The 24,821-nt window shown below is 45.6% G+C and overlaps 1 protein-coding gene across 2 annotated transcripts in view; it reads right to left on the reverse strand.

Annotated features, from left to right (window-relative positions):
• Positions 1-2,331: 2,331 nt before the first annotated feature.
• LOC142311132 (uncharacterized) overlaps positions 2,332-24,821 on the reverse strand; it is a 67,308-nt gene continuing 44,818 nt past the window's right edge. For both annotated transcript variants that reach the window (XM_075349274.1, XM_075349273.1), the window contains exons 6-8: positions 24,508-24,605; positions 24,309-24,417; positions 2,332-3,571 (exon numbers count right to left, since the gene is read on the reverse strand). In XM_075349274.1, the coding sequence (XP_075205389.1) occupies positions 2,910-3,571; positions 24,309-24,417; positions 24,508-24,605 (869 nt within the window). In that variant the 3' untranslated portion in view covers positions 2,332-2,909. The remainder of the gene's footprint in view (positions 3,572-24,308; positions 24,418-24,507; positions 24,606-24,821) is intronic.

Consider the following 24,821-nt stretch of genomic DNA (forward strand, 5'->3'; position numbering starts at 1 on the left):
AAAGCCAGACTCCTCTAGTTTTCATTCCATAATCACAAAGGGCTCTTTGTAACATTAATTTCGTGGTGGAATCAATATTACGGCCATTTTTCTAAAGTGTATTAGACATTTTTCAATGCGACAATGCCACAGTGTATGATGCTCATGCTATTGTAAGCAGCCTGCTCGGCCTAAACGTACTATCATGGCCTGCAGTGTCTTCGGACTTGTCTCCTAGTTTGGCAATTACAAATGGAGCTGTCAGCAGTGAATCTTGATGATTTGCCGGAGTGCACTCAGCGTGGCAGGACATTATTCAGACAACTATTGATAACCTCATTGATAGCAGTCATGTAAGTGCACATATTTCTGTGTGATGCGTATACTTGATAACATGGCTTACCAGAGCGGTGGTGGTAGAGCGGGGTCACAGGAGGCAAGGTCGGTGATACTGAGGCCTTGGAGGAGGAGGTGTCACTGCAGAGGAGCGGCACAGGACAAAGGGTCGTCAATATGGCGAGCACCATTGATCTGACAGCGGGCTGTGGCTCCATTGAATTGCCTGCAGTTGACGCAATGTACTTCAAGAAAATGGCCGCGGAAGCACAGATTGACGCGATGGACTTCAAGAAAATGGCCGCAGAGTCCTATCTGCGCATGCGGCGCCATTTTCTTGAAGTAAATTTCGTCAAATGCGGGCAATTCAATGGAGCCTGCAGTCTGCTGCCAAATGGCGCTTGCCACCACGACACCTCCGAGCCCGCAGTATTGCCGACTCTTTGTCCACTGACCCTCCTGAGCCGCGAGACCCCCTCCTCCGAGCCCGCAGCATAGCCGACCCTGCCTCCTGTGACCTTCCTGGGCAGCTCCACCACCACCGCTCACCCCTGGTGAGATATTATAAGATGGACCCTCATTTAAACATTAAAAATTATTTGTTCCTATTTTCCTCCTCCAAATTTGGGATGCGTCTTATAATCCAGTGCGTCTTATAAAAAAAAAATATGGCAATTGCGCATGTTACAAAAAATTATAACTTTGCAAAGGCTAATTAATATTTATATAACAAAAAAGTTTACTTTAAATGTGTTGCTAATAACTGTTTCAATTAAAGCACCAGTCTAGTGGTTTTTTTTCTTTATATTGCACCGCTGGGATAATGCTTTAAAGCAACATCCAGTGGCTTCATGTTCTATTGCCATTGTTCTGGTTGGTCTCCGGGAATTTGTGACTTGCCGGCAGCTCCAGTGTTTCAAGGAGCACAACGGAGGTCACAACTCAAGGTATCTCTATGAGAGCCTCGTTCTGGCTTTCATAGAGTTGCATTGGCAGCTTGTGACATAACTACTGACTTCTGGCCAGTCAGAAGATACAATAGATGACATTGCAGGACTGGACCGCTGGAGGGAGAGTACAGCGCTAGGGGCAGGGGACTTACATTTATAGCTCCATGCCAGCGCTGAACCCCTCCCCTGCAGGAGTTGTGCTTATAATGGTCTTTCCAGGCATATTTGTGTTCTTAGAAAAGATAATATAAATAGAAGAAATCAAAATCTATAGTAATAGTGTTGTAAGAAAGTCTTACTTACATGGCATTCATTTGAACGAGAAAGATGCTAGCATCATATGAATATATTCTTTCCATGTTTGCATGGACATACTGATATGGAATTTACATTGTGAGCCCCAACAGGGACAGTGATGGTGATGTCTGTAAAGCGCTGTAGAATTATTGCCACTATATAAATGAATAAATTAAATAAATAATATTAAAGAGAATCTGAGAACACCATAAGGTAAAAGCAGAGAACCCGATTCCAGCAACATGTCACTTACTGGGCTGTGTTTTGCTGTGTAAATGAGTTTGTACTCCCTGAGAGCAATCAATACAAAAAAGTGTTTTTATCATCAAGAGATTTTCATTATAGGACACGCTGCCTTGTGCATACTAGTCCATCATACTGTCAGCATTGATTAGCAACTCTCTGTCACTATACAAAGTACACAGAAAGCTGTGGTTTGTACAGAGTTATACACAGCTCAACAACTGAGTTCTGCTATTTCTGCAACAGAGAAAACTGTGATTCTATTATAACTTCTTGACCCAGTAAACTAACAGATACATCGCTGGAATTAGCATCTCTGTACCTACATCATGATGCTGTCTGATTACATAGCAAAAACCTGCTGGCAGATTCTCTTAAGGACATATCATGAGCTTAAGGGGCACAACTGGCTGTAATCACCATAGGGTTTATATGTTTTTTCCTTTGATTTATCTGAATGCACATAACTTCCCTTGTCTACTTTAGGTATGTCACCGTTCGGATGAAAGATTTCCTTATCTTCTGGCTGTTTTATTATACAATTTTACAGTGTTCTACTTCATACTACAGTTAATAACAATTATCCTTGGTCTGCCTGGAATCACAGGTCACAATCTCTGCTGGTTATGGTTTATATAGCTGTAGAATATTTTCTTCATATTTTCCACAGGAGTGTTTCAAACTCTTTCTTCTGGCTCTCACTATCCTAATTAGGCCTTAACAAGTCCATGCTAAAATAAAACATTTTTTAATGCAATTATATTTATTATTTTCATAAACCAGCAGCATAAGAGTTCAACATATAGTCATTTTATAGTCAAGGTTCCCCAACAAAGGAGGAGGTGCTTCACAGTTTGATAAGCATTGCAGTTCTACTTTGAGCTGCAACAATTAAGCAAAAACACAACATCCTCTATACCAGTTGTCCTATTTGTAGAGATCATAATTATTGTACCACTTCACCGGTCCCAATGTGGAAAATGGACTAAGATGTATGACTATGTATGACCAATTCTAATATGAAAAGAACACTGTGCATAAATCAGTTCCTTCAGTGTAACCCTCAGGACATAGCACTGGATGATGTTTCCGATTTCTGGTTTCTCATTTTGAATCAGAAAATTGATTCCACTCTATGTGAGTTCTCAGATGTCTCTCAAGAAGCCATTTCCGATTAAAACATCTACCACATTCTGAACATAAAAATGGCCTCTCTCCCGTGTGAGTTATTTGATGCCTCGCAAGATGCTGTTTGGCTATAAAACGTTTCCCGCATTTTAAACATAAAAACGGTTTCTCTCCTGTGTGACTCTTTTGATGTTCCACAAGAATTGACTTTCTAGAAAAACTTTTCCCACATTTTAAACATGAAAATGGTCTTTCTCCAGTGTGAATTCTTTGATGTTCAACGAGGCTCCATTTCCTGGTGAAACGTTTTTCACATTGTAAACATGCAAATAGTCTCTCGTTTCTGTGCATTTTCATATGTGTGGAAAATTTTGAGCTTGTTTTATATGGTCTCCCAAATTCAGAAAATGTTAATATTTTATCCTCTCTATGGCTTGAATCTTGGTTAGCAATCTGTGATTGGTCAGATGACGGTTCCTGGTGGCCAACGAGGTCGGATGACAGATTTCTGTTGTGAAAGACTAAAGGTATATCAGTGGTGATAAAGTTGTTAGGAAAAGTATTGTAAGAGATCTCTCCAGGTTCTGCTTCGTAATCTGAAAATAATGGATGTCCCTCTGAGACAATGACACGGTCATCTGCAAGAAGAAAAAGCAAATTCAAAATACACGTTAGGGTAGTAGAATAGATTTCACCACTGCATGGTAAGTGGCAGTCCCCTGGCAAAACATATAAGGAAAGGGCCTTGGTGGTGTTCGTGAACAGCAAGATGACCTTTAGCAGTCAAGTAACTCGGATCGTTACAGTGGAACACGTAGAATCTCCGAACACATAAACTTCACAAACTAATAGCCTGATTTATCTAGGGTTTTTTGCCATAAAATCTATACATGTCACAAAATGTTCTTGAAATTTTGCAAAAATGTAGTGACGGCATTTTAACACCAGTTCAAAGTGGACAGAGTAGAGACAGAACAAGGCATGGTGAATCCTGCCTGGCAAATTCATCACAATGGTGAAAATTAAAACGTACCCTATCCCCATGGAAGGAGTAACATTTCTGGCTCAGAGGCACGTCATTTTTAAGATGTGCCTAATTCATTAGGAGGGGCATGCTTCTAAAGCAATTAGGCACACCTTATTCCAGCGCTGCCGTCCTTAACACTGGCATACAAAATGCTAGTCTTAATGAACCGGAGCCTTCCTGATTATTTGCTGCCTAGTATTTTCCATCTCTTAACAGATGCTATTGTATTGTGATAATTAAGAAAAAGCACAGATTCAGATGAAGTGAACATTATATAAATCACTAGCAAACCAACAATTTGACAATGGGTACAGTTTTGGATATCAATACATAGGAAAAACATAGCAGTACTAGAATGGATTCCTAGATAGGCAAGTGGTTGATATTACTCAGAAGGATTAGGGAAATTAAGCCTGATAAGAGTAAAGATGGCCTACTAGGGGACTTAATTGCTCAAATTTTCAAGATAGAAGCCCCACTGACAAAGTGCACTTATTTCCCCATGGACCAAACAGTGGTGGCCAGCAGTCCAATGGTAGAAGCTGAGGTGCACGCATCTTCATAGTTTCAGGTCAATATCTTACCAGCAAAGTACCAATCAAGACGTATGGATGGATGAAGCAGCAGTCTCTTAGATGTTACATAATAGCCAAAGACCAGCGATGTTTATGCTAGTCTTGATGAGGAGGTTTGGTAGAGTCAGATACTCCTGATTGATTAAGAGGCGCATGGCTTTTATTGAATCAGAAACATCTGACAAGTGGCGTGGACATCTGTGTGTTTCTCCACAAAGCTTTCTCCAGTCAGGTACTAGAATAAGATTTCTGGTGTAAGGCACATCACAGCGTATTTTGAATTAGGCCCCCGTTCTGACCCAACATTACCAATTCTTGTGAAGCTGGGCAAAACTGGAGTCAAAATGCCAAAATTTGCTATTTTTTGGTCCCCAAAGCAAGGCTATGCTAGTAAGATACAGTACATAAAAATCATTAATGGGAATCTGTCAGTAGGATAAACCCCCTAAGCCGTCTATATGGGTATATAGGTCATAGGAAGATGAACAAAATACCTTGATATCTGCAATCTGATGTTTTAATCCAGAAAAATGCGCATTTTTCTTATATGTAAATGAGCCGTTAAGATCAATGGGTCGGACATGGATCTCCCTGAGAATCTGCCTACACAGCTTATTTTAAATGAAAGGGGCGTTACCAGTGAGAGACATGTAATGACTGACAGTCTTCTTTCCTTTCCTGCATGTCTTACACTGGTAATGTCCACTTTCATTTAAAATAAGCTCTGGAGGCAGATTCTCTGGGAGATCCATGTTCAGCCTATAGATCTTATCAGGTCATTTAAACAAAAGAAAACTGAATTTTCTCTGGAATTAGACATCGGATCACAGATATCAAGGTATCATTTTATTCATCTTATTCATCAGACACTTTCCACTGATGAAGCTGCTTTCACAATACGCATGGGGGTTCTTTCACTGACATTTCTATTGAATGGTTTATTCTCCATTAGCTAGGATTTGATATCATGTGTTCAGTATATCTTATACTTTCATAGATCGCCTTGTTATTGATAGGCCAGGATTATTCCATTACTTTAAATATGTTTGTAGGCATTTGCAGCCACTTGGATTTTATATAATGCGTTCAGTATATCTTATACTTTCATAGATCACCTTGTTATTAGGGCAGGATCATTCCAGCATTTTATATACAGTGGAACCTCGCTTAACGAGTAACCCACTTAACGAGAATTTCGCTTAACAAGCAAAGCTTGCTGTAAATTTGTAACTCTGTTTCTGAGAAAGCTTTGCTGTACGAGCAAAATCCTCACCGCACACACTTCCGGTTCCGTACATCCACCGCACTCTGACCCGCTCTAACAGTCCACACAAACATACACAAGCACGCACAAACACACACACGCACGCACACACATACATACAGTATTATGCTCACCTTACCTTCCGTTCCACCGCTGGCCTCATGGTTCTTGTAGTTCCCGGGTACATTGCGATGTCCTCGCGGCGAACTACAAGACCCAGGAGGCCGGCGATGGAACGGAAAGTAAGGTGAGCATATAATATGTGAACCTTCAGTTCCATCGCCGGTCTCCTGGGTCCTGTAGTTCGCCGCTCCAAGCTGTGTATTGGCAGGCTGCGTGACGAGCCAGGAAGTTCCTGTCACCGCTACTCAAAGGCAGCGCGCTGGCCAATCAGAGGCTAGCGGGTCCTGCTTTTGACGGCAGCGCTCTGGGTGCGAAAGTTCCTCCCTCGTCATCATGGTTACCCAATACACAGCCCGTACTGGTGAACAGCAAGTCCCAGGAGACCGGCGATGGAACGGAAGGTAAGGTAAGCATAATACAGTATGTGCGGGTGTGCTTGTGAGTTTGTGTGTGTTTGTGTGTATTTGTGCATGTTTGTACGTGTGTGGAATAGGTCCAGGATGGGACATTTAACAAGTTGTGGAACGAATTGTCTGCATTGCAATGATTCCCTATGGGAAATCTTGCTTTGCTGAACGAGTAACTTGGTAACAAGCACACTCCCAGAACGGATTGTTCTCGTTAACCAAGGTTCCCCTGTAAATATTTCCACTCTATTTGCTCATAGATTTGGACACATTGTATCTTAGGTTTGTAATTGGATATACATATATAACATTTAGTTATTGGATATACAGAGGGGGGGGGGGAAGTATTTAGTCAGGCATCAATTATGCAGGTTCTCCCACTTAAAAAGATGAGAGGCCTGTAATTGACATCATAGGTGACCACAACTATGAGAGACAACATGAGAAAACAAATCCAGAAAATCACCTTGTCTAATTTGGGAAGTTTTTTTGCAAATTATGGTAGAAAATCAGTATTTACTCATCTAAACACATGCAAGATTTCTGGCTCTCACAGACCTGGAACTTCTTCTTTAAGAGGGTCCTCTTTCCTCACCTCATTACCTATAGCAGGGGTGGGGAACCTTTTTACTGCCGGGGGCCATTTGGAAATTTCTGCCAACCTTCGGGGGCCGCACAAAATTATCAGTGTGAAAATGAACCGGCTATAATTGGTCAAAAAGTTAATTAACTCACCCCTATTGTGGTGGCCGGAGCGGCTTCTCTTTTGTGTGGCTGTGATGTTCAGTGATACTTATGTTGCTTCTCTCTTTTTCAGGTTTGTCATGGTCTGGAGCGCAGGCAAATCTTTGTGATAAGATTGGTAGACTATATACATCACACAACAGACACAGGGACTAGAGTATATAAATCACAGGAGACATATACATGACTGAAGGGGCAGTTGGCATATACATCACATAGGAGACGCTGGGACTAATGTATATACATCACATAGGAGACGCTGGGACTGCTGTATGTACATCACATAGGAGACGCTGGGACTGCTGTATGTACATCACATAGGAGACGCTGGGACTGCTGTATGTACATCACATAGGAGACGCTGAGACTGCTGTATATACTGTACATCCAGGAGACACCTACATCACTGGAGACACTGGGGGCACATACATCATACGAGGGTCTGGGGACATGTATATGCCCCCAACCCCCTCCTGTGATGTATATGCTTTCAGCCTCTCATTTGATGTATATGTGCCCAGCCCCTCCTGTGAGATCTATGCGCCCAACCCCTCCTGTGAGATCTATGCGCCCAGCCCCTCCTGTGAGATCTATGATATGTATGGACCCAACATTTCCAGTGTGATGTATATGCCCCCAGCGTCTCCACTATGATGTATATGCTCCATCCCCTCTTGTGATGTATATGCTTCTAGCATCTCCAATGTGATGTATATATCACAGGAGGGGTTGGGGCATACACATCACAGGAGATGCTGGGGCATATCCATGACAGGAGGGTCTGAGAGCATATATATGACAAGAGATGCTGGGGGCATATACATGACAAGAGGGGCTGGGGAACACATTACTAGTTCACTGGGAGGCATAAGCATTGCTGTGGGGCACAGATGGCACTGGGGGGGCACAGACATCACTAAGGCGACACAGAGAGCACTAGGGGGGCATGGACATCACTAGGAGGCCACAAGCATCACTAAGGGGGCACAGGCATCACTGATGGGAGGGCACACAGACATCACTAAGGGGGGCACACAGACATCACTAAGGGGGGCACACAGACATCACTAAGGGGGGGCACACAGACATCACTAAGGGAGGGCACATAGACATCCCTGAGGGGGGCACATAGACATCCCTGAGGGGGGCACAGAGACATCCCTGAGGGGGGCACACAGACATCCCTGAGGGGGGCACACAGACATCCCTGAGGGATGGGCACACAGACATCCCTGAGGGATGGGCACACAGACATCCCTGAGGGATGGGCACACAGACATCCCTGAGGGATGGGCACACAGACATCCCTGAGGGATGGGCACACAGCATCACTAATGGGGGGGAACACAGACATCACTAAGGGGGCACACAGACATCACTAAGTGGGGGCACATAGACATCACTAAGGGGGGGCACATAGACATCACCAAGGGGGGGGCACATAGATATGACTGAGGGCGGGCACATAGACATCACTAAGGGGGGGGGCAAACAGACATCACTAGAAGGAGACTGGGGAGGCTGCACACAGCACGTGGAGCTGCACACAGCAGTGGAGACGGCGGGGAGCAGGCGGCACATAGCGCCGTGGAGCTGCACACAGCAGTGGAGGGGGCATACTGCACCGTAGAAGGGGCGGGGAGCGGGCGGCACATAGCGCCGTGGAGCTGCACACAGCAGTGGAGGGGGCGGGGAGCAGACGGCACATAGCGCCGTGGAGCTGCACACAGCAGTGGAGGGGGCGGGGAGCAGACGGCACATAGCGCCGTGGAGCTGCACACAGCAGTGGAGGCGGCGGGGAGCAGGCGGCACATAGCGCCGTGGAGCTGCACACAGCAGTGGAGGGGGCATACTGCACCGGAGAAGGGGCGGGGAGCAGGCGGCACACAGCGCGGTGGAGCGGTGGGAACACAAGCGCTGGAGAGTGGGCGGCACAATGCTGGAGGCGGTGAAGGTGATGTGGGACGGAATCGCAGAGCGATAAACCCGCCCACAATGTAAGTCCTGAGCACGCTGGCACCTGCCACCGAGAACGCTCATTGGTGCGCGCAAGCAGCGCATGTGAAGATTTAAAGGGCTGGCAACTGGTAATACCGCGGCGGCGGCCGTAGCACTGCCGCCCCTGGAAATCTGCTCGCGGGCCGCAGAAAAGGTCATGGCGGGCCGCATGCGGCCCGCGGGCCAGAGGTTCCCCACCCCTGACCTATAGTAATAGCACCTGTTTAAACTTGTTGAAGGACACCAGAAACAAAATTATAGCCCTGCACCAGGCTGGGAAGACTGAATCTGCAATAGGGAAGCAGCTTGGTGTGATAAAATCAACTGTGGGAGTAATAATAAGAAAATGGAAGACATACAAGACCACTGATAATCTCCCTGTCTGTGGGTGGTCGGTCTCTCTCCCCTCTGTCCTGTTATGCCTGTTTCACATTAAAAGTTTAATACAAATTTTCTGCCTGATTATGGTGAGTGCCCTCTGTTCTCTTTTTTGCTATATTGTTTCCCAGTTTACCCTGTGAGGTGCACCGCGTATGGCAGATCCATACTAGTGAACGCCAGTCTCGTGGTGAAGATTTGCACTAATTGCCGGCTAGAAGCTGTGCCCAGTTTTTTCCTTCTCCTCTGTTTGATAATCTCCCTCAATCTGGGGCTCCACACAAGATCTCACCCTGTGGGGTCAAAAACGTTGAGCAAAAATCACAGAACTACACGGGGGGACCTAGTGAATGACCTGCAAAAAGCTGGGACCACCGTAACAAAGGCTCAGTAACACACTACGCTGCCAGGGACTCAGATCCTGCAGTGCCAGACGTGTTTCCCTGCTTAAGCCAGTGCATGTCCGGGCCCATCTGAAGTTTGCTAGAGAGCATTTGAATTATCCAGAAGATTATTGGGAGAATGTCATATGGTCTGATGAAACCAAAGTAGAACTGTTTGGTAGAAACACAACTCGTCGTGTATGGAAGAGACAGAATCCAGAGTTGAATCCAAATAACACCATACTTATTGTGAAGCATGGGGGTGGCAACATGATGTTTTGGGGCTGATTCTCTGCAAACGGACCAGGATGACTGATCCGTGTACATGAAAGAATGAATGGTGCAATGTTTCATGAGATTTTGAGTGCAAACCTCCTTCCATCTGAAAGGGCATTGAAGATGAATCGTGGCTGGGTCTTTCAGAATGATAATGATTCCAAGCACACTGCCAAGGCAACAAAGGAGTGGCTTCGTAAGAAGCATATGAAGGTCCTGGAATGGCCTAGCCAGTCTCCAGATCTCAACCCCATTGAAAACCTTTGGAAGGAGTTGAAAGTCCGTGTTGCCCAGTGACAGGCCCAAAACATCACTGCTCTAGAGGACATCTGCATGGAGGAATGGGCCAGCATACCACCAACAGTGTGTGCCAACCTTGTGAAGACTTACAGAAAACGTTTCACATCTGTTATTGCCAACAAAGGATATAGAACAAAATATTGAGATGAACTTTTGTTATTGACCAAATACTTATTTTCCACCATAATTTGCAAAAAATATATTGCCAAATCAGAGAAGGTGATTTTCTGGATTTGTTTTCTCATGTTGTCTCTCATAGTTGTGGTCTACCTATGATGTCAATTACAGGCAAATCTCATCTTTTTAAGTGGGAGAACCTGCACAATTGGTGACTAAATACTTTTTTCCCCACTGTATATAAATATTACTTTGTTTTATTATTGGATATATGTACACTATTTGATTGCTTTGATAGACTATCTTGCCAATTGTGGTATATATATTTTGTTTTTTTCTGTTATTTAGTATGAAAGTTATTGATATACCTTAATATGTGGTATATGCGGTCATTTTGGGGAATTTCCTTATTATCTATATGCATCATTCAGTGCTGGAGAATGTTTATAATTAATTTTAAGTGGTTTTAATCATGCAGTTTGTTGCTTTTTGAATATATATTATATACATACAGTATAATATATATATATATATATATATATATATATATATATACACACTGTATATATTCAGGTGTACACATTGTTTCTTGTTTTTTTGCTTTATCTTGTGTAGTGAGAAATTTCAGGACTTTTGCTCTTCATCAGTACAAAGGATAACTGGATAGCTGGCTGAGAGGCCTTTGAATGGATGCCTTAAGCTGGATTCACACATAGCGACAACGACGTCGCTGTTACGTCACCATTTTCTGTGACGTAACAGCGACCTTGTAAGTCGCTGTTATGATCGCTGCTTAGCTGTCAATCACAGCAGAAGCAGTAGCGATCATAACGACACGCGTCGCTGTGCTACATGTGCAGAGAGCAGAGAGCCACGCACACTGCTTAGCGCTGGCTCCCTGCACTCCTAGCTACAGCACACATCGGGTTAATTACCCGATGTGTACTGCAGCTACATGTGCAGAGAGCAGGGAGCCGGCACTGACAGCGAGAGCGGCGGACGCTGGTAATGAAGGTAAATATCGGGTAACCAGGGAAAGGTCTTCCCTTGGTTACCCGATGTTTACCGTGGTTACAGCTTTCCGCAGCTGCCAGACGCCGGCTCCTGCTCCCTGCTCGCTTCATTTCGTCGCTCTCTCGCTGTCACACACAGATATGTGTACGTCACAGCGGGAGAGCGACGACCAAAAAATGAAGCAGGACATTCAACAACGACCGGCGACCTCACAGCAGAGTCCAGCTTGTTGCTGGATGTCACACACAGCGACAGCGACGGGACGTCGCTGCAACGTCACAGAAAATGGTGACTTAGCAGCGACGTCGTTGTCGTCGTCGCTGTGTGTGACACCACCCTAAGGGGTAGGGAGAGCAGTGAGATGGTGTAGTGTGACTTATAAGCCATTCAATACTTACCTGGTAAATTAAATATGCAAATAGCTTCTTCACTTAAGCTAAACAATTCGCAAAACAGGTGTACACAAATGAAGGATTTGGTTTGGCTTTCAGAGAGTCAAATGCATTGCACTTTAGATCATGAATGTTGACCTTTAGGGACCTGACATACATCTGATAAGATACGCACTCAGCTTTCCTGCAACTGACAAACCTGGTGCTAGTGTACTGGACATACAATACTCACAAAAAGTTAGGGATACAGTGGAACCTCGCTTAACGAGTAACTCTCTTAACGAGAATTTCGCTTAACAAGCAAAGCTTTCTGTAAATTTGTAACTCTGTTTACGAGAAAGCTTTGCTGTACGAGCGAAATTCTCACCTCACACACTTCTGGTTTCGTCCATCTACTACACTCTGACCCGCACTTGCACTGTCCACACAAACACACACATGTACGCACACACACACACACACACACACACACACACACACACACACACACACACACACAGTACTGTACTATGCTCACCTTACCTTTCGGCACGGCAGTGGAACGGAAGGTAAGGTGAGCATATAATATATGTACCTTCCGTTTCATCGCCGACCTCCTGGGTCCTGTAGTGCGCCGCGCCGCTCTGCTCCGCTCCAGGCATTGGCATCCATAGCAACGAAGCAGGAACTTCCTGGTTCCTGTCACCGCTTGTCAAAGGCAGCGCGCTGGCCAATCAGAGGCAAGCGGCTCTGCCTTTGACGTCAGCGCTCTGGCAGGAAGTTCCGCCCTTGTTGTTATGGTCACCTGATACACGGCCCGCACCGAAGAACAGCAAGTCCCAGGAGACCAGCGATGGAACGGAAGGTAAGGTGAGCATATAATATGTGCGTGTGCATGTGTTTGTGTGAGTTTGTATGAGTTTGTACATGTTTGTGTGCGTTGGTACATGTGTGGAATGATAGAATAGGGGACCAAGATGGGACATTTAACACATTGTGGAACGGATCGTCAGCATTGCAATGATTTCCTATGGGAAACCTTGCTCTGCTGAACGAGTAACTTGATTAACAAGCACAGTCCCAGAACGGATTGTTCTCGTTAAGCAAGGTTCCACTGTATTTGGCTTTCAGGAGAAATTTATGTAAAAAGCTCACGCCACAGTGATATTTTATCATGAATTTAGGGCATTTAAGTAGAAGCATGTCATAGTGATTCCCTCATCTCAATCAATTTATTGAAACAAAAGCCAACAACAGTGGTGGCTATACCACTCCCAAAATGTCGATGCTTCAATAACTTGTCATATGCCCTTGAGCATCAATTACAGCTTGATAATGACATCTTATTCTCTTCACATGTGGAGTTATTGTCTTCTGAGGCCTGGCATCCCAAGGGAGGTCATTAAAGTTCTGGGGTACTGTTTAGAGTTGAGCGCGGTTCGAGGTTCTCCAGTTCGCGGCTCGAGTGATTTTGGGGGCTGTTCTAGATAGAACTAGAACGCGAGCTTTTTGCTAAAGCTCGATAGTTCTAGATACGTTCGAGAACGGTTCTAGCAGCAAAAAGACCAGCTAATTACTAGCTGGCTTTCCGCTGTAATAGTGTGAGTCACTCTGTGACTCACACTATTATGAAATTTCAGTGTATAGTGTGCGGGAACAGCGCATTCAGATCACTGCTGTTTGTATAATGGCGATCGCCTTTTTTTTTCTCTTTCCTTGTCTTCCTTCCCTAAGCGCGCGCGTGTAGTGGGGCGGGCCAGCATGTCAGCCAATCCCAGACACACACAGAGCTAAATGGACTTTTAGCCAGAGAAGCAACGGCATGTGTGATAGGATGTCCATGTCACATGTCCCTGCATTATAAACACGGACATTTTCCTCCAGCACGCCATTATCTGCCTTCTGCGTCCTTGGTGTCAGACATCACTGGCGCAGCCCCTATCTCCGATACTGCTGCGTACGCTCTATACACAGCGCTCTACAGCATAGGGATAGCACTTTCTATCAGTCCTTTTAAGGGCTAATACCGGCAGGGTGAGAGCCATAGGTGACAGTCAGGTCCGTGAAAACAGAGTTTAACAGCTACACAAGATGACAGTGTCTGTGTAGCTAAGGTCAGGGATTTCCTCGCTGCATTTCCCCATTAGGAGGGATAGAAAGGCAGGCTTCCTTTCCTCTACCCAGAGACCCACAACCCTGCCACTGTACCCTCCTGCCCTTTGCATACTCAAACTCATTGTTACTAAGCCATTATACTAGCAAACACTGAGTGAACTTAGTGGCATCCTAAACGTGGCTGTTGGACTTCTGTATTGTCCCACTAGTGCAAAGATATTTGCAGCACGTCTGCCTGCATTGCACACTCAAACTCATTGTTACTAAGCCATTATACTAGCAAACACTGAGTGAACTTAGTGGCATCCTAAAAGTGGCTGTTGGACTTCTGTATTGTCCCACTAGTGCAAAGATATTTGCAGCACGTCTGCCTGCATTGCACACTCAAACTCATTGTTACTAAGACATTATAATACCAAAAATTGAGTAAACTTAGTGGCAGACAAGAAGTGGCTGTTGTACTCCATTAGTGCCCAACTGGTGCAAATCTATGTGCAGCACCTCTGCATGGCACCCTCCTGCTCTGTTTTTAATAAGCCATAATGATAGCAAAAAATACTGCCATTTAGTGGCATACAAGAACTGGCTGTTGTATTTCATTATTGTCCCACTGGTGCCAAGCTATTTCTAGCACCTGTGCAGGACACCCTCCTGCTCTGTTTTTAATAAGCTATAATGATAGCAAAAAATGCTGCCATTTAGTGGCATACAAGAACTGGCTGTTGTATTTCATTATTGTCCCACTGGTGCCAAGCTATTTCTAGCACCTGTGCAGGACACCATCCTGCTCTGTTTTTAATAAGCTATAATGATAGCAAAAAATTCTGCCATTTAGTGGCATACAAGAACTGGCTGTTGTATTTCATTATTGTCCCACTGGTACCAAGCTATTTCTAGCACATGTGCAGGATACCCTCCTGCTCTGTTTTTAATAAGCTATAATGATAGCAAAAAATGCTGCCATTTAGTGGCATACAAGAACTGGCTGTTGTATTCCATTATTGTCCCACTGGTGCCAAGCTATTTCTAGCACATGTGCAGGACACCCTCCTGCTCTGTTTTTAATAAGCTATAATGATAGCAAAAAATGCTGCCATTTAGTGGCATACAAGAACTGGCTGTTGTATTTCATTATTGTCCCACTGGTGCCAAGCTATTTCTAGCACCTGTGCAGGACACCCTCCTGCTCTGTTTTTAATAAGCTATAATGATAGCAAAAAATGCTGCCATTTAGTGGCATACAAGAACTGGCTGTTGTATTTCATTATTGTCCCACTGGTGCCAAGCTATTTCTAGCACCTGTGCAGGACACCCTCCTGCTCTGTTTTTAATAAGCTATAATGATAGCAAAAAATGCTGCCATTTAGTGGCATACAAGAACTGGCTGTTGTATTTCATTATTGTCCCACTGGTGCCAAGCTATTTCTAGCACCTGTGCAGGACACCCTCCTGCTCTGTTTTTAATAAGCTATAATGATAGCAAAAAATGCTGCCATTTAGTGGCATACAAGAACTGGCTGTTGTATTCCATTATTGTCCCACTGGTGCCAAGCTATTTCTAGCACATGTGCAGGACACCCTCCTGCTCTGTTTTTAATAAGCTATAATGATAGCAAAAAATGCTGCCATTTAGTGGCATACAAGAACTGGCTGTTGTATTTCATTATTGTCCCACTGGTGCCAAGCTATTTCTAGCACCTGTGCAGGACACCCTCCTGCTCTGTTTTTAATAAGCTATAATGATAGCAAAAAATGCTGCCATTTAGTGGCATACAAGAACTGGCTGTTGTATTTCATTATTGTCCCACTGGTGCCAAGCTATTTCTAGCACCTGTGCAGGACACCCTCCTGCTCTGTTTTTAATAAGCTATAATGATAGCAAAAAATGCTGCCATTTAGTGGCATACAAGAACTGGCTGTTGTATTTCATTATTGTCCCACTGGTGCCAAGCTATTTCTAGCACCTGTGCAGGACACCCTCCTGCTCTGTTTTTAATAAGCTATAATGATAGCAAAAAATGCTGCCATTTAGTGGCATACAAGAACTGACTGTTGTATTCCATTATTGTCCCACTGGTGCCAAGCTATTTCTAGCACATGTGCAGGACACCCTCCTGCTCTGTTTTTAATAAGCTATAATGATAGCAAAAAATGCTGCCATTTAGTGGCATACAAGAACTGGCTGTTGTATTTCATTATTGTCCCACTGGTGCCAAGCTATTTCTAGCACCTGTGCAGGACACCCTCCTGCTCTGTTTTTAATAAGCTATAATGATAGCAAAAAATGCTGCCATTTAGTGGCATACAAGAACTGGCTGTTGTATTTCATTATTGTCCCACTGGTGCCAAGCTATTTCTAGCACCTGTGCAGGACACCCTCCTGCTCTGTTTTTAATAAGCTATAATGATAGCAAAAAATGCTGCCATTTAGTGGCATACAAGAACTGGCTGTTGGACTTCCATTAGTGTCCCACTGGTGCAAATCTATTTGCAGCACCTCTGCATGACACCCTCATGCACATTTTGCTACGCTAATTTTATAGCAAACTCAGGGAATTCATTGCTGCATTTGATCATTCGGAGGGATAGAAAGTGATGCTTCCTTTATCTTTTCCTTCTGTTCATAGACAGCATCTCCAAGTCCACACCCGAAGAGCAATTTCTCCTCCACGTCTAAGTGTGGAGAGGCAGCTAGTGCGCATGCGTGTGCCGATTTACCCCAGCCGCAGCCTAACTACAGTGTTTCGCCTAGTGAGTAAGCTCAGCCTGACTGTGCCATTCCTGAGGCTAAGTCTTCATTTCGGGATACAGCGCATGCTCCCACACTTAGTGCGAAAAGCCTCTTTGCACAGGTACTTGCATTCCGTACCGGGTCTAAGTCCTGTTTTGTGCCTAGACACCATGCTAAAGCTGATAGTTTTTTTTCAGAGACTCTATTTCATGCTACTGAGCATGCTCAGGCACTTACTGCATCAGAGACTAGGTCCGGTAATGAACTCTTTGGCCCTACCCCTGATGTGGGGGGGCCCATATAGACCACAGGGCATCAGGTGTCCTGACGATGTGGCCAGGCCACTCCCAAATGGCTTGCAGAGGCCCGCCCCTATGACTTGTCACCTCATTATTGATGGTCAGACGATGACTGGTGAGGTGTTTGTGTCGTGGCAGCCATGAGGTCATTATTGAAGTTGCGGTTCCAAATAGGACGCTAGTTATGCCACTCATGACGTGTCACTCTGCTTTTGTCTTCAGGAGGTGCATTGTGGTCCACCCTGGTTTGGGGCGGACCCAGGTTATAAAACGGGCTGGAGCCAACAAGGAGGTGCGCAGTCTTCTATTATGCTCCGAAAGAGCACACCTCCATGTGTTGAACCCATTGCGGCTTTAGGCCAGAGGTAGGCAGGGATAGGTCATCGATGCAGGCCGCCAACAGAGTTGGTAACGCAGAACGGTTAAGACCAGCTCCTGTACTACAAGTCCTGCTTGTGCAGCCCAGTGGCATTAACAGGCCTGCTGCTGCTGATGCGCCTGCTGTCCACAGGTGTGGCCCCAATGCACACGGTCAGCGTACTCAATGGCCCCTGTGATGTTAACAGGGAGTTCCTGGGCTGGGTGGGCGTGTGGACCCTGTGACGCTAACAGGGCTCCCAGTCTCCAGATCCCAGTGGCGTCTAACTCGGTTCAGGCAACTATTAGTTTCATAGCCACACAGATCTGTATCCTCCACCTAACCTTCCAGTTGCCAACCTCTCCTTTTCCATCTGGGAGCACCTTGGACACTGACTGCTGATGGGGATATATACCTTTCTCTTTCTTTTCTTATTAATTTTCGTTATATAGCGGTAACATAGTATATACCACCTTATCCAAATCTGCCAGTCCCACCGTAACAGATGGTGTTTCTTCATCAAATGTTACTTTTGCTTAACCACCAAACCCACGGACAAAATCTTTTTTCCCCTTTCCAACACAACTGTTCCCCTTTCCACCAGCATCTGTCCTTTTTCAACTCATTTGGTATATGACCAAAAGTGCAACTCTGCAGGGACACCGTACTCAATGCCATCTCAGCACAGCAGCCAGCCCTCGGTCCATCAGATGTGGACAAGTAAAAGACCATTTCCTCCTATCCATGACAAAGCGTTGAGATTCACTCTGTGCAGCACTGGTGTTTAGTGGAAAAGCAGATCTAAGATTGCGTACCACCTTCTGCAGATACTCCTGTATATGTGCGTCCCTTTCTATGGCAGGAATTATTTCGCCAAATTTTGTCTTGTACCAGGGATCTAACAGTGTGGCAACCCAGTAGTTAGCATTACTTCGAATTCGTACAATCCGAGGGTCATGTAGGTAGTGCAGCAAGAAGGCGCTCATGTGTCTTGTGCATCCAGGAGGACCAAGTCCTTGGTGTGTTGGTGGCAGAGAGGTGAGAATCGTGCCTCCTTCCTCTGCCCTCTCCCCCCAACCTCGCACAACCGAAATGTGAGCAAGCTCTCACTCATCTGCTGAGTCTTCCATGCCCATCGCCAGTTCGTCCTCCATTTCTTCATGGGCTCCTGCACCTTCCTCAACAATTTTTGCTGATACTATGCGCTCTTGTTAATCCCTCTCCCCCACCATGACTGCCGCCTAGGTGCCGCTCACCGTCTGGACCTTGTAGATCTTATTATCCCTTCTGCATATGACTCCTCCTGTACTTCCTCCCCTTCCTCTTGGACCAACACCTGACTCCGAATAATGCTTACAGTGTGCTCCATCTTGTAGATGACCAGAATTGTCACGCTGAGAATGGCATCGCCAGTGCTAAACATCTTCGTCGACATTTGTAAACTGTGTAGAAGGGTGCATAGGTCCTTGATCTGACACCACTCCAGCAGCGTGATCTGCACCACCTCTGGATCAAGTTAGCCCAGGGTATACGTCATACCGTATTTCAGCAGGGCTCTGCGGTGCTGCCACACACGCTGCAACATGTGCAGATTCCAATTCCTGCGTGTCGGAACATCGCATTTCCGGCATTTAACCGCCAGACCCTAAGACTTCAGGAGCGATGAAAGTTGTTGAGCTGCTGGGTGCGAAGGATGAAAGTGAGCACATAGCAGCGTGCCCGCTGCACAAGGCCATGTAGGCCGGGATGGTATTTTAAAAATTGCTGGAGAATCAGATTCAAAACGTGAGACATACAAGGCACGTGTGTCATTTTGCCCTGTCGAAGGGCCGCAGACAGGTTTGCATCATTGCCGCACACGGCTGTTAAGTCACCAACGTAGTCCACTCAATCAATTTGTACTCCGGTCGCCAGGTGACAACGTGTTCCTTTCGTGCATAGTGCTGATGATGGGAAAGGAGTCGATGCCAGCGGCGCAGGTGGACGCAGGTTATGGTCACCCACTGGGTTGCGTTACCTTGACAGATACAGAACCACAGGCTGAATGTAGGTGGTGGGTATCTCACAGATGAAGTACCATCATTCAGCTACAACCAATGGGAAGACACCACACCCTTTTTTAGGCCCCTCCTGTCTGCAGACCACTGCCAGACAAAGCTATGAACCTCTTGTTACTGTTACCCCCAGTTCAGTTTTATGATTTTGTGTGCTTGTTACCTGACTACTTTTCCTGCTTGCTGTTTATGTACCTCGTTGGCCGATCCGCATTTCACCTCTGCTTGTTTTCTGATTAAGTCCTGGCCATCCCATTCTGTTCCTCTTCGTCAATTAATGTTTTTGACCCTGCATGACTACTATTCTCTGGAACTGCAGCCTTCCACAGGTATTGATCAACTTGGGCCCTGTGTAATTCCAAATCACTGTATAGGGGTTAAAGGGTTTCAGGGTTCTGGGTGTCCAGCTTGGTGAGTGGCTTGCCTCTAGCCTATCCTTTACAGCCCATCTGAGTGTGTCGATCCAGGCAGGCGTTACACCGTGCCCTCTGCAGAAGGCCATGTAGGCCGGGATAGTGTTTTAAAAATTGCTGGACAACCAGGTTCAACATGTGAGCCATACAAGGCACGTGTGTCACATTGCCCTGAAGAAGGGTCGCAGACTGGTTTGCATCATTGTCGCACCCGACCTTCCCTGGCTGCTGGTTGAGTGGAGACAACCATTGATGAAACTCGGTCTCACTCTCCAGAGCTTACCGTCCACAACTCCTCAGCGGTGTGACTCACGTTTCCCAGACATTTCTAAGTAAAGAGTCGACCGCATCATGCTATTGAGCTGTGCTGCCAGCATAGTAAGGAGGTGTGTGGGATTCCTTAGGCGCAGTTACAAGGAAGGGTGGCCTGACCACACAGGGTTTGGGCCGAGGTGGAGGACCCACACGAGGTTGAGGAGGCAGAAGCAGTGGAGGAACTTGTACATACAGAGGAAGGATTGACACACAAGTCGTGGGGACGGCAAGACTTGTACAGCAAGCCCTTCTCCATCTCTCACCATAGTTACCCAGTGCCCAGTCAGCAACATGTAACTCCCCTGTCCATGCTTACTGGTCCAAGTATCTGTGGTGAAATGCACCCTGTCACACACAGAGTTTCTCAAGGAATCGGTGAGGTTGTGTGCGACCTGCTGTGGTAGCGGGGGCACGCCTTTCTTGGAGAAGGAGTGACGACTGGCCATCGGCTCTTGGGGCACTGCAATGGGCATAAGGTCTCGAAAATCCTCAGTCCCAAAAGGGTGTAAAGGCAGCCTTTCTGTTGCCAACAAGTGGCAGATGATGAAACTCAACCTCTTAGGCATGTCATGCCCTTCGAAAATCATGTAAAACACAGCGAGGGGACTCCAACCACAGTCTCCCTCGTTTCCACTAATTGGGCCACACACACCCCACTTGACTGGCATCAGTTGACCCCCCTTTTGAAAAAGAAAAAAAGATGCTTGGCATGAAGCACTCTCAAAAATACACGTGCCTTTCACCTCCCCTGGATGACCCAGGGGAAGAAAAGTCCTCTGAGAGCCATGACTTGTTCATCTTGGTTCTTTTACAAACACAGCGAGGGGACTCCAACCACAGTCTCCCTCATTGCCACTAATTGGGCCACACACACCCCACTTGACTGGCATCAGTTGACCCCCCTTTTGAAAAAGATGCTTGGCATGAAGCACTCTCAAAAATACGCGTGCCTTTCACGTCCCCTGGATGACCCAGTGGAAGAAAAGTCCTCTGAGAGCCATGACTTGTTCATCTTGGTTCTTTTACAAACACAGCGAGGGGACTCCAACCACAGTCTCCCTTGTTGCCACTAATTGGGCCACACACACCCCACTTGACTGGCATCAGTTGACCCCCCTTTTGAAAAAGAAAAAGATGCTTGGCATGAAGCACTCTCAAAAATACGCGTGCCTTTCACCTCCCCTGGATGACCCAGGGGAAGAAAAGTCCTCTGAGAGCCATGACTTGTTCATCTTGGTTCTTTTACAAACACAGCGAGGGGACTCCAACCACAGTCTCCCTCGTTGCCACTAATTGGGCCACACACACCCCACTTGACTGGCATCAGTTGACCCCCCTTTTGAAAAAGAAAAAGATGCTTGGCATGAAGCACTCTCAAAACTACGCGTGCCTTTCACCTCCCCTGGATGACCCAGTGGAAGAAAAGTCCTCTAAGAGCCATGACTTGTTCATCTTGGTTCTTTTACAAACACAGCGAGGGGACTCCAACCACAGTCTCCCTCGTTGCCACTAATTGGGCCACACACACCCCACTTGACTGGCATCAGTTGACCCCCCTTTTGAAAAAGAAAAAGATGCTTGGCATGAAGCACTCTCAAAAATACGCGTGCCTTTCACCTCCCCTGGATGACCCAGGGGAAGAAAAGTCCTCTGAGAGCCATGACTTGTTCATCTTGGTTCTTTTACAAACACAGCGAGGGGACTCCAACCACAGTCTCCCTCGTTGCCACTTATTGGGCCACACACACCCCACTTGACTGGCATCAGTTGACCCCCCCTTTTGAAAAAGAAAAAGATGCTTGGCATGAAGCACTCTCAAACATACGCGTGCCTTTCACCTCCCCTGGATGAGCCAGGGGAAGAAAAGTCCTCTGAGAGCCATGTCCACATTGTCAGTGGATAGACACGTGTGCTTATCTGCCAGCAGACCCCCAGCAGCACTGAAGACAGGTTCCGAGAGAACGCTGGCTGCAGGACACGACAAGATCCCCAAGGCGTACGTGGCAAGCTCAGGCAATTTATCCAGATTGGAAGCCTAAAATGAGCAGGGCTCAAGTTGCACAGTAATGGCATCGACGTTTCCTTGCATATACTCATATCTGTGTCTCCTCCTCTTTTGCCTTGTCCTGCTCTTTTGTTTTCGCATGAGTATATGTCCTTGTCACTTTCCCATGTGTTTGTGTTGTGTTGTGAGTTGTTTGTCACCTTTTGGACACCTTTGAGGGTGTTTTCTAGGTGTTTTTATGTGTTTGTGATTGCCTGCCATTGTTTCCTATGCGGTTCGAGTTCGGTTCGTCGAACGTTCGACGAACTGAACTCGAACGAGACCTCCGTTCGACGAACCGAACTCGAGCCGAACCACGACCGGTTCGCTCATCTCTAGTACTGTTACTCACGGTGACTCAGCTGATCCCATAGGTTTATACGGGATTCAGCGTGAATTAACTTTCTTCAGTGACCAGCACTGAAGTCCGCTGGTCCCCTGTTCAGTAAGAAGATGCCTGTGCCTGGTGGTATGGTCAGGTACCCTTGCAAGTCATCTAGCACACATACCACACTGATCTAAATGGTTTCGAATGGTCTGACATGATAATTAGGTGCCTCTCATCTTCCTTAAACGTGCCTGGAGTTGTGTGGTAGTCATAATCAGGTTCCAAAGGGCATTGTTCACATTGAAGTAGTCATTAATGTGGGATGTAGTTAAATGACGTCCAGTTCTATGCATGTCTGTAGCTCTATGAGTCTCTCTGTATCTCTGTTGCAACCTGCTGATGACACTGTGATACTCTAAGCTCAGTGGCCACCTCCATCTGAGAACATCCTGCTTGAAGCCTCACAATGGTGAGGTACTGTTGATCAATTATTAGGTGTCGTCTTGGTCTCATGGTGTCAAAATGTGACTGTTTAAATACCAATTCTAATTGAAACCCGAAATGTATTGAATAATTAATGGATCACACACCTGTTGTGAATTCTGCCATTAAGCTCGGCTATATGCTACAGGAAAATTGCCAACATCCTGAAGCTGAGCTGCAGCATGATGGCCACAACCATACACTAGTTTAACAAGACAGGTTCTACTCAGAACAGGCCTCTCTATGGTTGACCAAAGAAGTTGCACATGCTCAGCGTCATAACCAGAGGTTGTTTTTTTAAAATAGATGTATGAGTGCTGCCAGCTTTGCTGAAGAAGTTACAGGGGTGGAGGGGTGGGTCAGCCTGTCATTGCTCAGACTACTGGTGAACACGAACAAAAGAGGGCCGCTATGCAAGAACTGTGAATGGGCCCTTTCAGTTCAATAGCTCATCATAATGCACGATTACACCTGCTTTTGATCTGGAAGTGGGTGTCTTTACCTCTTGGCCCCCTGTATCATTGGTTACACTAATGATATGTCCGCCCCTGGCTCAAACCATACGCCGCACACTACATCAAATTGGTCTCCATGGCTGTTGTCCCAGAAGGAAGACTCTTCTTAAGATGATGAACAAGAAAGCCCACAAACAGTATGCTGAAGACAAATAGACTAAGGACATGGATTACTAGAACCATGTCCTGTGGTCTGATGAGACCAAAATAAACTTATTTGGTTCAGACGGTGTCAAGCCTTTGTGGCGGCAACCAGGTGAAGAGTACAAAGACAAGTGTGTATTGCCTACAGTCAAGCATAGTGGCAGGAGTGTCATGGTTTGGGGCTGCATGAGTGCTGCCAGCTGTGAGGAGCTATAGTTCATTGAGGGAACCATGAATGCCTATTTACTGTGACATACTGAAGCAGAGCATAATCCCCTCCCTCCGAAAACTGGGCCACAGGGTAGTATTCTAAGATGACAACCACCAGAAACACACAACCATGACAACCACTGCCTTGCTAAAGAAATTGAGGGCAAAGGTGCTGGACTGAGCAAGCATATCTCCAGACCTAAACCCTAAAAAGCATCTGCAAACAGAAGGTGGAGGAGCACAAGGTCTCTAACATCCATCAACTTTGTAATGTCACCATGGAGGGGTGGAAGAAGATTCCAGTGGCAACCTGTGAAGGCTATATATACATACATACATACATACACACACACACACACACACACACACACTAAATGATTATTACTCACCTGGGCTGGGTTCTACATGCAATATTTCATCTTTACACTGCTGGTCTGTCCATAAATACATATGACTTTCTTCTATATATGTAGCTTTTTCATTATTCATCTCTTCACTCTGATTTACAATATGAAAAAGATGAGAACTCTGTTACAGAAGATCAGTCATTACATTAGTATATACATGATAGTCCTTATTTTAATTTACCTGACAAGACATTGAGACATCATGATTTTCCTCAGGAGTATAGTGAGAATGATGAGGACTGTGATATCTTGCAGGTATTGCTTCAGGTATGGACTCATCTATAAGAGAAGACACACAATGTCTTAGCGAATTGTTTCAGGAGTATCTCTATTCTCTTATTTTGTGTGATGAACTTTCTTCTTACTTCTTCTTCATTGCACATACAGTATATGTGTGTATATATATATATATATATATATATATATATATATACACATACATACATACATACATACATACATACATACATACATACGTATGTATGTACACACACA

Source organism: Anomaloglossus baeobatrachus, chromosome 5 (assembly GCF_048569485.1).
Source record: "Anomaloglossus baeobatrachus isolate aAnoBae1 chromosome 5, aAnoBae1.hap1, whole genome shotgun sequence".
In the NCBI taxonomy this organism is placed as follows: Eukaryota; Metazoa; Chordata; class Amphibia; order Anura; family Aromobatidae; genus Anomaloglossus; species Anomaloglossus baeobatrachus.